A 12,240-nucleotide genomic window follows, 5' to 3' on the forward strand; every position below is an offset into this window, starting at 1 on the left:
AAAAGTTGTACATGCTTGAATAATTGTACCATTGGAAATAAATTATTACCATGCATGACTCATGTTTTACTTAGGATAAGCATAAAATGTACAGCTTGTTTTCTTCCAGAGGGCCAAGGAAGTTATGCTATAATGCACCTTAATATTTTTAAAATTTAGTCTTATTCTGTTTCTGGAAACAAAATTATCCTTCCCTGAGGGGAGGGAGGTAAAGACAAAGCGTGAGGGAAGAATGCGTGGGATACCTTCCAGTTCCTTGCAGGGCATCTCTATCTTGACTAATTAAGACATGTCCTAATCTCAGTGACTGAATAGCAGCTCCACAGAGGGGGACAGGAGGAAGGAAGGCAGCTAATCTTTCCCATGACTCAGGCTCACAGTGCTCACACTCCCGCAAGAGCGGCACTGGAGCAGAGGGGAGCGGGGCTGGGGAATCAGGCGTTCCCACAGCTGCTCACCGGAGCTGCCTCGCCCAAGGACTGGCACGTGGGGCTGGGTTGCCTGTCCGGATGGCAAAGCCACCCACTGGAACCGAGTCTGCCCCGTGGGCACAGGAGAGCACCCGCCAGCCCTGCCCACAGGCATCCACTGAACAGCTGCGCCTTCCTCCCTCCTGCTTAGGAAGAGAAGGCCATAGCTGGAATGAGGGCTTCCTTGAATTGCATTCATCTCTTTTTTTGTCCTTTTCACTTTTTTCATAGCAATTTAGTCGTCTTTTCCAGGGCAAAGTCTTGGAGGCAATGAGTTCTTTATATTCTGTGAACTTTGGACGTGATTCAGCTCCCTTAGCTCTAAAAGGCAAAAGCTAGCATCCTGTCTGAGCTCAGTCCTTTCGCTTGCCTCTGTAATTTACTGAGAGAAGTGACACTTCCAGAGGGTGATTCAACCCACCTATTGTAGGAATTTGTCTTAAAATAGGATTATTCATTGTCACTTTGTCCCTCCCTGAGAGAGGACCTGGCTGAGAATGGGTTAGGAGTTTGACTTGTAGGTGGTTATGGTAAATGAGGTAAGCACTGTCCTTTGTATTCTGTCATGCCACAAATTTCTGGCAGCCCAGCTACACAGAGGTGCTGCTTCCCACTGTTTTGGGTTGCTTTTTCATTTCTTTATATTCTGGGACAGCCAGAACCTTTGTGGTTCTCTTTTTCTGAGCCTAAGATCTCCATAGGTTGCACTGCCAAAAATCACTGCTGGTTTCAGAAGCGGGTGATGGCCAGCAGGTAACAGACAGCTAACCCAGCAGTGAAGAACCAGCTGTATCAGCTTTTCCCACCAGGTCACAAAAAAAGCAAAAGCAACATGTGTAACATCTATTGCCAGAGCTCATGATGCCTGTAATCTCTGGGTTGGTTACATGCAGTGTAGCCATGAACTTAATATGTGGGAAAATCTGCTGAAGCAAATAGTGACGGGGGGGATAGCTCTTTCTACAGGAGAACAAACATTAATTTTAGATCATCATCATTAGTTTTTTCTCCCATACAAAGAATCCAAAAGCCTAATTCACAGTTAGTTTAAATGCACGTTTATGTGTTGGATAGATGGGTTAGAAAAGATGAGACGAAGAACTCAACTGCAGAATATTATGTGCTTTTGAGATCATCATCTCTTCCATTTAATTATTTTCACTTCTTCATATCTTTTATAATGCATTTCTGTTTGGATTTAACTTTCAACTTCAGTGTTTTCAATTGTGATTTAAAATTGTTAAATATTTTTGTTTCTTTAATTAGTTAGAGATTTTTCTAAATCTGTTCCAGGAATTGGTATTGAGACATTTATTTTTGCATTTGGCTTGCCAAGGAGAGCAATGAAATTTAATTTCCAGCCCCCCATACATTCAGTATTTTGTACAGTGAATGTAGATTAAGAAAAAAGAGGATGTGACTTTCAAAAACATGGTACAGAAGAGTTTCACAGTTATCCTCTTAAATGGCTATTTGCTGACCACATATTTGAGAAACTGTACTGGAAGCATTCTTATGTATTTATTCATGCTTAGAGATCTGATCTTCAAAGTAGCCTTACAGGCCCTGAGGGGTAACTGAATATTTCCCTCAAGCTCATTTTGAAATCCTAACTTAAATTTATAGATCTTGATGGCTGCATCATTTCATTTTTTCTGCTGACACCATTCTCTAGAAATGGTTTGAATGAATGCCAGAAAGGTTTAAAATGGAAGCAGCAGTGTGGCTATTTTCACCCATAAATTTATTCTTTTGTCACAAAGGTGACACTTAAACACTGAGCACTTAAACACATCCCATTTTGTCTCAAGCCCTTTGTCTCAGACTGCAAACTTTTGAATCAAGGACTCTCTTTTTAATCTATGTGTACTGTAGAGTTCATGGTGAAAATTCCTCAAGGCTAATATAAAGTAACAATCATTATGAAGAGGACAAAGGCATGAAGCTATACTGAAAGCTGATAATAGTATTCCCCCATATAAACAGTGTGCTCTGTTTGCTCTGCCTTCTTACACCACCCTCCTTATTGCTTTCTACTGCAGCCTACCTGATACTGGGGGACAAAGACTGTGTATTTTATTGCTGAAAGAATGTATTTTAGAGTCAAGGGTCTCTTTGCACTGTATTTGTATAACCACTTCTGTTTAAAGAAAAACGTCATTGATCCAAGTGCCCTCAGGAGAGCTCATCTATTGTAGCACACTGGGGAATGTCTTAAAAATCACTGCCTCAAATAGCTGGTTCACTTGTGCAAGGCAGGGTTGCATGCTCTGCTGCAGTCATGGACCCTTCAATTTCTGATTTTAGTGCAAAACTAAAAGGGAAACAAAAGCACTCAACTAGTGAGCAGATACAGCAGGATTGCAGACCATGGATGAGGGAGATTTGGAACAATGAAGAACGTCTTGGGCCACTAAGCATGCCTGTAAGATGCAGGCAGACAGCTATGCTTGCCTTAGAAGAGACCAGGGATAATGTAATTGCCCAGCATGCCATGACAAGGCATTTTTTTACAAAAAATCAGATCTAAATAACCCAGACAAACAATTACACTGAGGTAGCCAATCTGTTTTCAAGCACAAGGAACTGCATCCTTAAGATTGACCAACCACTTTTGAAGTTTGCTGTGATAACTGGCTAACTGTTGCTAACTGCCCAGCGTGGCACTGTGTTGGATTTGGTATAGTCAGTAAGATTGCTGTATCACAGATACATGGGATTTCTTTGCAAGCTATCTCTAGTAAACAGTAGTATATCTCTGTATTTATAACTGCTGCAATGAGTATTTAAATTAATTTAAATTCTACCGAATTATTTCAGAAAATTTACTTAGCTTCATTTTGGTGGCAGGAGCAGTAAGGTAGATTTGTGTAGGCAGTACTTTGTACTGAGTTTCTCTATTTCCAAACAGAGAATGATAACCAGTGCTGCATACTTTTGCAAGTGGTAATAAAATCTATACACAGAAACATCAGCCTAAGAGTAAATACTTGAGACTCCATGGGGGTTTTCACTTGAAGTTAGTAAGAAACTCGCTGCTACATATCTATATAATGGTTTTATTTCACTGGAAGTTGTAACAATAAATGCAGAGATTTAACAACAAGTACTAAGGTTTTTCTTCAGATTTTTAACCCCCCGCCCCCTTTTTTTTTTTTTTCATTTCTAGGAGCAAAATTCATTGGAACTTTTCCTATCCCAGATACCTATAACCCAGATGATGATAAAATCTACTTCTTTTTTCGAGAAATATCACAGGATAGTAGCACATCTGACAAGACAATCCTTTCCAGAGTTGGGAGAGTTTGTAAGGTGAGGACTCCTATCTTTTTGATAAAAACTAAGCAAATTTGGTTTATTTCTGTGAGAAGTGTGTTTTCCCCTTTGTTACCAAATGAGCCATTATAGTAATTTTTCTGAACATAGATTATTAATGACATTGAAATTTACTTTTCAAAAATTAGACTTGATGTTGACGGTGTACCTCTTGTAAAAAGTTAATATGTTTATAAATTATAATCCTGTGTCCAACCAGCGAACTGTTGACTTTCAATGCAACAATGTAGTGCTTTGTTTCATGAGCTTCCAGTGAGGACGGATGAGTCAAAGTGTACACACTGGCAAGGTATTTGAGGTTTTGTGGAAAGTGCCCACTGATGCATGGACATACAAGCTTCATCTTGGCTCTGTACACCGTTCCTGGGCCTTACTGGGAGCTGGGGTCAGTGATTTGTTTCTGCACATTCCTGATAACCTGCTGGAGTGAGGGGAGGCTAAGAAAGTATACAGTTTCTGAGCTACACCCACATCTGCCTGGAGGTTTCCTCCCTTGGAAAGAGGAGCAATCCTTGACCCATTGACTGGGAGGAACCAGACCCCGGGTCTCCTGCAATGTAAAAAGTTCATTTGGCTGGTGCCTGACCTCTTTTAGATGATTACTCCTTCACTTTCTCCTTCATTCTGCTTGGGTTTGCCCTTTATGAAAGATTTGTGCCCCAATGGTATATACAGACTCGGGCTTTCACGAACTGCACTCTTCTTGGATCTCTGTCAAGTGCTGAAGCCTCCTCAAAAGATGAGAAGAAAAAAACCATTCCTGCACATGAAGACAGCAGTCAGTGTAGTTTGCTCTTTAGCAGCCTGGTGGTTTTACTGAGGCCTCTACCCACAATGGCAGAAGGGTCAGTAGACTTCTGTGTCAAACACACTCTATCCACTCCCCTGTGCCCTAGGACATTGTGTTCCTCTATGCTGTGGTAACAGGAGCAGTCAGTAGAAGTGCTCCCATCCTGTCTTTGGGTCCTCAGGAATTACTGGTAAAAGTCAGGAAAATGGAATTTGAAAGCTGCCTTCATATTAGTAACATAGTAAACATAAGCTTTAAGCAAATGTTTATCTTGTGATAAATCAGATATCAGCAACACCACAGCAGTCACACAGGTAGGTACATTTCCATGATTTTGTTCAGAAGCTTTAAGTGACTTGCAATTTCTGAGCAGTGTGACTCTGTTGGCAGTTTCTCAAGAAACTTGAAAATTAGTACATGAAAAAAAGCATTTGTGATTTGCAGTAAGATGTGTTTGGGAGCACTCATTCAGCTATGGACACACACTGAAGAGTGGACAAGTGTACGGATGTGTAAATCTACAGCTGCTCTGCAGTCCAGCAAACTCCCAGCTCCAGCTGAGATTTCAGTGGCCACAGCCATTTCACACTTCTGTCCTTGACCTAAAGTGTTAAGATAACAAAACATTCATTCATAAATCAGGTCTCTAGTAGGTTTTTAGTCAGATGAAAGAATGGATAATCTTCAGTGTGTATTTCACAGCAGAGTGATTAATGGTAGAATGGAAATGCAAACATTTATGATTTGCTGCTAGACATGGCATTTGCTGATTATGAGAAAGCACTTAATGCATTAGGAGAAATTGATAGACAACATTTTCAAGCCAAGACACATGAGAGAGTGTAGTAAACTAAGATATATTGGCTAGAGAAAACCAGCATCCTTTACCTAGAGAAAAAGCGAGATAAGCTATCATAATAAAAGCAAATGTATTGTAAGGAAATCCTAATGACTGTGTATAATCATACCTCAAATGAGAATGAATTTGTAGAGTAATCATGTTAACAGGAAAAATGTAATGAATTTTATTTTTAGTAGTCAAACCAAAACAATGAAAACTGATAAGCAAGGTGATTATTATTAATAGTTGTACACTATCTTCTTTATTTACACTTCCCACTAGTTGCAGAATTCTCTTGATAATCCAGACTTCTGCTTTTTACGATATTTGTTGTAATTACCAACAAATTAAAAAAATACATTGCTAATTATTATAGTAAAAATAGAATTATTATGGTATTTAATATAAATTAAATATGCAAATAGACTTGTCTGTTCATGGACTCAGATATTTTGGATCTGTGCTGTGGTATGGAACCATCTGCTGTGCTTAATTGTCTCTGACACGGGAACAATGCCTTTGATTACAACTGATAACAACTATTTCTGCTTTCACTGTCTCATTAATGTGATCTGTACTTCACAAAGTTAAGCCTTTGCCTTCTTTCCCTGTTAATCAAAGAATAACAGTAAATGGGAGGAGCTCAGCAACTTCTGAAGTAGTTTGCTTGGTGTAAACACAGTTTTTTTCTACTAGAACTTGATTGCTCTCTGCCTCACCATGCCTTAGGGCTCCTGTCCATTAATGCCAGAAATGCATGCTGAAATTAGAATAGGCTTTGTTTTTAATAAGAAGCTTAGTCAATGCAGCCTATTCTTTGGCTGGTTTTCAAGGGTTCAACAATATGGTCTCTCAGTGATCCCCTCCCTTAGGGAAAATTTTCTCTGGAGAGCATTCCCTTTTCCCAGCTACTTTCAGACTCAGAAGTTTGCAGTGCTCTTGCTGGCAGCTCTTTGCCCAGGGTCCAACAGCTGTCACTTGTCCTGCTCACCAGACCATCCGCACGCAGTGCCCTGCAGCCTGAGCTGCAGGAGCGCAGCCCCTGCACTGCCCTCACTGGGGCTTACATCATCTGTTCTGTGTCACTGAGGGTATCACTGGCACTGGGGAGGAAGTGCTTTCAACAGGCACTTTCAGAACCAGTTGTGTCATTTATCATGGCAAATGGCATTTCCTGTTTTTGGTTTGAGCAAGGCAGAAAAAGTGTCCTTGCCCTATCTGCGATACTTGATACTGCTTATGGTGCATTCATACTTACATAAATTGCATTGTTAGGGGTTTTTGGTTTTCTTTTCATGTAAGGCCATAACCAAAAATAAAAATTACTATTGAAGATTAGCCATCAAAATTTATTTCTTTTTAAGAATGCATGCAGTTAATGTATATTAAATGATCACACAAACCTTAACTTAAGAGCATGGATCCACTTACTCCTATTTCTAGAAACACAGGCATGAGCTTTTACAGCTACACTGTCTTCAAGCCCACGATGCTGAACCACTTTGCATCAGATAAAGACAGGACACAGTCATTACATATTGAGGAAGAGTTGGAAAAAAAAATACAATTGCAGCATCCATACACTGTACTCTAAGCAGTCCAGTAGCAAGTCAGCTACATTTTTGTACATATTCACCACTAAATGATGGCAGAATTGTAATTCTATTTATCGACAACCTCATATATGTACAAGTATAGCCCTAGAAAAGACCCAGTTTTCCCTCCTATTTTCCCCGCTGAAATAAAGGGAGAAATAAAAATGTAGCATAGCAGAGTTACAGAAAAGGTTTTGAAGAGGGAGGAAAGTTGTTGGAGCTTTTGTTTGTTTGTTATCTATATAGAAACACATCTTTTCTTGGTTACAACCTCATCCTATTGGAATGAAGTGGAAATTAGCCAAAAGCAGTAGTCTCTCTGCTGCAGTATGAAAATCCTGTTTATTATTACAGCGGTTTGCATTTCTGTGTTACAAGCTTCTCTTTAATGGTTTTGGTGATGTATTGCAAAAGTTAAAGTGTGCAGTCTTAGACGCTGGTTTCCGAGCCCTCAACTGCCAAGAAATCAGACTTCAGCCCCTGATGTTTTCCCATATTTCCCAAAGTGTTTGGTATCCAGAAGCAGCCTTTGTTCTAGTGGGAACAAGTGAGCTCTTTGTTTTTTGTTTGGGTTTTTTTTAATACCGTTCTACTCCTATATATACCAAGCTGTACCTGGGGAAAAGAATACTGCAATTAGGCACAGCCCTCTTGGTTAAACTGTACTTTCTAAGCACACTGGAATGTAATCATTTTAAGAGCTCTTTAGTCAAGAGCCCTGGACACACCCTGCATTCCACCTCTGGGTAATGTAATTTATTTCCAAAGCCATGAACATCAGCAGAGTTCAAGGCTGTGACCTTGCCTCCTGTCTGGTGCTTAAAGCAATTTGTATGCCCAGAATGGCAGGAGGGAGCTATTCCTCTGCAGCTCCAAGTCCAGAGTCCCCAGTGGGCTTTGCCACAGGGCTGCTTGTATGTAGAAGTTAAGAGGTGTTTTTCTTGTCCTGGATATAGTCTAGCCATGCCTTTACTGTGACTAGGGAGAACTGGCCCATTATCATTATTGGTATTTTGGTATTGTGTAGATAATTGATCTCTCTGAAGCCCTTGGAGCTGTCCTGGCAGTGTTCTGCTTTCCCGTTCAGCCGGGTCCCGGAAGCCAAATAGCCATGTTCACATGTTCTCAGCAGGGCTAATTAGTCTGGGCTCAGAGCCATGCTCGTGCAGCTATCCTGCTTCCAGTTCTGGAGGCAACTCATTCCAGACGAGATTTAACTTCCTGTGTTACATGCTTACATACCTCCTTTGTCACCAGAATATTGCCTAGCCACAACTCCAGCCATGGGAAATATTTTTTTTCTTGATTACTCAATATTAATGATTAAGAACCCTCTGAAGAAGTCATCCCTAGAACAACTTCGGACCTCATTTGCCCACTGAGTGTCTTTGCATCTGTGAGTCTTTCGGCAGCCAGCTGCTCTTGGACTTCCAAATTTGATATTTGCACGTTATGTGCCATTTGAAAGTTTTCAAATTGTATAGAAAAGCAGATGCTCATTATGATGATTTCATTTTTTAGGGCTGATGTGTTGGAGACAGGCCAGTTCCATAGAGTATCTGCTTCTAACTGTGATGGATTAAGAGATATAACATCAGGCTTTGTCAGGTCTTTTGGTCCAGCTTTCCTTATTGGCAAGGGTTATATAAGTGTAGGAAGTTTCGTAAATTTCTGTCCCTTGTGGGTGTGTTTCAATAATTGGTGTTTTGAGGGGGGGAAATCATGATTTACAGATGAGGCAAAAATATGTAGCTTATATGTAAAGATGTGTGACTGAATTTTACTGAGCCTCAGGGAAAGTGAGAAAGAAGTTGCAGTGTCAAGATAGACCTTTAAAAACTGGACTGTGGAAATGCAGCTGCACGACCTCTGAAGCAAACTTTGGAAGCCATCCTAGTTTCTAGAGAGACTCATTGCATAAGACACTGGCAGTACGAAGTAGAAGCCTCTAGAGTTAATTGGAGTGAAGTTCCTGTGGCTAATCCAAAGTTTCTGACTTGTGAGTGCTTTGGTTCAGATGCTCAAATATCTGTAAGAGTAGCAAATCATGACTTTCTGATTTTGAAGTTTCCTCACGTGATTGAATTATCTTCCTGGGATTTTTTTCCCTGTCAGTACATTTACTATAAAAAAAAGTGGTTTGCAATTTTGCTATTGTTTATTGAGTACAGTGTTGTAAATGCAGATGTTTCAGGACTCCAGATACTAAGGAACTTTCTTGGATGATGACCTGCCTTTGTTCTTTGGTCTCATGCCCTTCCCAGCTCTCAGCCTGTGGTTATCAATGCTGTGGTCACAATATCTCATGCAAGTGACTTCAGGCACTTGTATATATCCAAGTGAGGAAACTAATTGTCAGGCATTCCTTCAGTAAAGGCAGATAACTAGTTTCTGGAGGAAGGCTCCTTCCATCTTCAACCCAAATCACTCTCTGAAGGGTGTATTTTCCACTGACTATAAAGGGAGCTCTGCCCTACTGGGTCCCTGGAACCTGAAATTCAAGACATTCTGATTTAAGAATGTGAAATTCTGAATGGCAAATTCAAGTTTATTTGTTCATAAAGAAACCAGTTTATCCCAGTGCTGGGTCTCATACTCCTTCAGTTTCACAGTGCTGACAATCTGTTCAAATCACATAAATTCTGATCTGCTGTTTGACATTAATTGCATGATGCATCTAATTACTTGACTTGCCTGTAGCTTCATTATCAAGAATGATGCCTTTTATAACCTGAAGGTTCTGTTCTCTTTTTATATCCTTCTTGTGTATGTCTGTCATTTAATTATGTATATATTAAAATTTAGATCAGAGACAGGTAAAAGCAAGTCAGATATACTGGAATAAACCATGGACAGTTTATACTCAAAATTTCAAGTAGATTTTCCTGAGAATCCCATAACATATTTTATTTCTTCAGCCATAAGACTTTGCTAACTTTAGATTCCCACTGAAATTAGAATGAACAGCCTAATGGTGGATGTAGTAGAGTACATTTAATTTGTGGCAGCCTTTGGAGAGTTTAAGGGAATATTCTTAATACTGGCACATCTGCTGGAGATAATCTGAGCAGGTTTGCTGCATGGCCTCTAGGTAAAGAAAATGGTGCTTAATTTTATTCTTTTATTTGTTGTCTTTACCTGAGCCTGTTAGTTTCTGGATTTGGGGGATTTTTTCATGGTATAACAGTCCAGAATTTTTCTTTGATGTGTAGTTAGATTTTCCAGTGTGGATCCCATCCAAAGATAATTTGGTAGAAACTTCTGGGTGTGATGTTTAAATACTTTCCAAAATAAAAATCAACATTTTCCATAGTGAACCAAACAATTATGCATGCTTAGTGTGAGTACTTTTTGAATGAAATAAAAACAAGCCTGATTGAGGAGCAGGAACAGATGGGAACTGCAGACACAGAGGAGAAGTAACTTCCCCAAGTTTACTTGATGTGTCCATAGGAGAGCAGTCGAAGTTCTGAAGTCTCCTGTGCCTTCTTTCTCTTGCTTGTATTGCAAGTGTGCTTTTATTCTCTCTCAAGTCACGCTTCACATGTAGCTTGATGTTTTCACACATAGACTGAAATCAGGGGAAATTAGTTTCATCTACGTGAGTATGATTTGGACAAGAAATTTTGTACAAATTTAACTTTTTTCTGTTAGGTTGACACCTAACAGAGTTGAATGGGGGCAGAATACATAAAGTAAAACAAAATAATTATAGAAAGAACTGTGAACCCAAAGACAGAAGTTGAAAGGACACTGTTGGCTGTTTCTCCATTTATAAAGTCAGCTACAGGGTTGGAGGTTTTTTCCCTCCATAATATAAGTCTTTGCTTCAGGGGATGCCATTTGTTTCTGGTAGCTTTGCTACATAGCTAAGCTTCAAAAAGAGAAAGGCTCCAGGGCCTTCTGCAGTTTCAGCACTTTTCCTCTCTGTTCTCCAACATTTCCTTTTATTCAGGCCAGGAATTCTCTTTGGATAGTCCTTTTGCACATCTTGCCACTGGCTGTAATTAATAACCTGCTTCTAGAAATTCCACTCATTGTCTTTTTTCTTTTTTCTTCCTTTTTTTCCCCCCCTTTTAGAGGCTGTTCAGGATAATTACTGTCTTTAAAGTTTTATGAATCACAGTGTTTGACATCTTTGATGTAGACTGATTTTTCAGATAACTGCACTTTTTGTTCTAATGTTCAATTTGTCACTGTTACTTACAAGCAAATAAGTGATTTAAATCCCCAAAGATGCAGATGTTCTTTAGTTTCCTTGCCATCTGTTTTCCTGCCTACTGGATTCCAAGACTAACATTTGTTCATTTTAATGAAGCTACATTTATATAGTATATAAGATACAACAGAATAGAAAATAAATATGACAGAAAGTCTTTAATATAAGTTGATTTTTAAATGTCTTGATCATAAAGCAGTATCTTTTCTGATGGCTTTTATTTTCATGTGAGCTTATCTTTAGCTAGGTGGTTTGAAAATCCTGTTGTTTTGCTTAACTGCATATAAATTGCAGATCAAAAAACTGAAATTACCATGGAAGACTCCCAAGAGAGGTGCATGATTTGACCTTAAATTACTTCACAAAATTTACACTCTGCCATTTAAACAGCAGTCTTCCTGAAATGACCTATGCTGATGGAAGTGCGACATCTGATATTTGAATTCTCAATATAATTTGGTAGAAACCTGATTTCTCGCTCCAGCAAATTGTTTTTTGCAACCAGCTCATTGAAACCCTCATTAGGGTTTCTGTAAATAAGAGTCTGCCTGATTTATTAAAGTCATATTGGACTACTTCCCCATTTATCTAAGTAATTTGTAGTTAGAATTTTTTGTGGTATTTTGGGGTAATATTTCCTCAACAGGTGACAGATCAAACAGCCCCACTTCTAGTTGGCAATTATCTACATTTCTAACTCAGGCAAGCACAAATAACCAAGATTTTACAGGCACTTCTTTCTGTTAAAAAGAAGGTATTTCAGGCAGAAGTGTTGGTATTTGTTATAGCTTGTGAGATTACAAAGCAGTAAGTGCTAATTAAAGCTTTATTTATATTCAAAATGAAATATGCAGTCCTAAGTGCCTTCATCTGTCCAGTAACAGAGTTTATAGTAAACACAACTAATCCAGTGTGCTTAGGTGTGATATTTTGGGAGATAAGATTTCAGATCCTTGAGGCTGGTTGGCTGTTACAAGATTAGCCATATT

The 12,240-nt window shown here is 39.3% G+C and overlaps 1 protein-coding gene across 1 annotated transcript in view; it reads left to right on the plus strand.

Moving 5' to 3' along the window:
• LOC131573274 (semaphorin-3D-like) overlaps positions 1-12,240 on the plus strand; it is a 134,335-nt gene that overhangs the window by 83,310 nt on the left and 38,785 nt on the right. Inside the window, exon 8 of the mRNA XM_058827068.1 lies at positions 3,640-3,782. Within this exon, the coding sequence (XP_058683051.1) occupies positions 3,640-3,782 (143 nt within the window). The remainder of the gene's footprint in view (positions 1-3,639; positions 3,783-12,240) is intronic.

This window comes from Poecile atricapillus, chromosome Z (assembly GCF_030490865.1).
Source record: "Poecile atricapillus isolate bPoeAtr1 chromosome Z, bPoeAtr1.hap1, whole genome shotgun sequence".
NCBI classification, from domain to species: Eukaryota; Metazoa; Chordata; class Aves; order Passeriformes; family Paridae; genus Poecile; species Poecile atricapillus.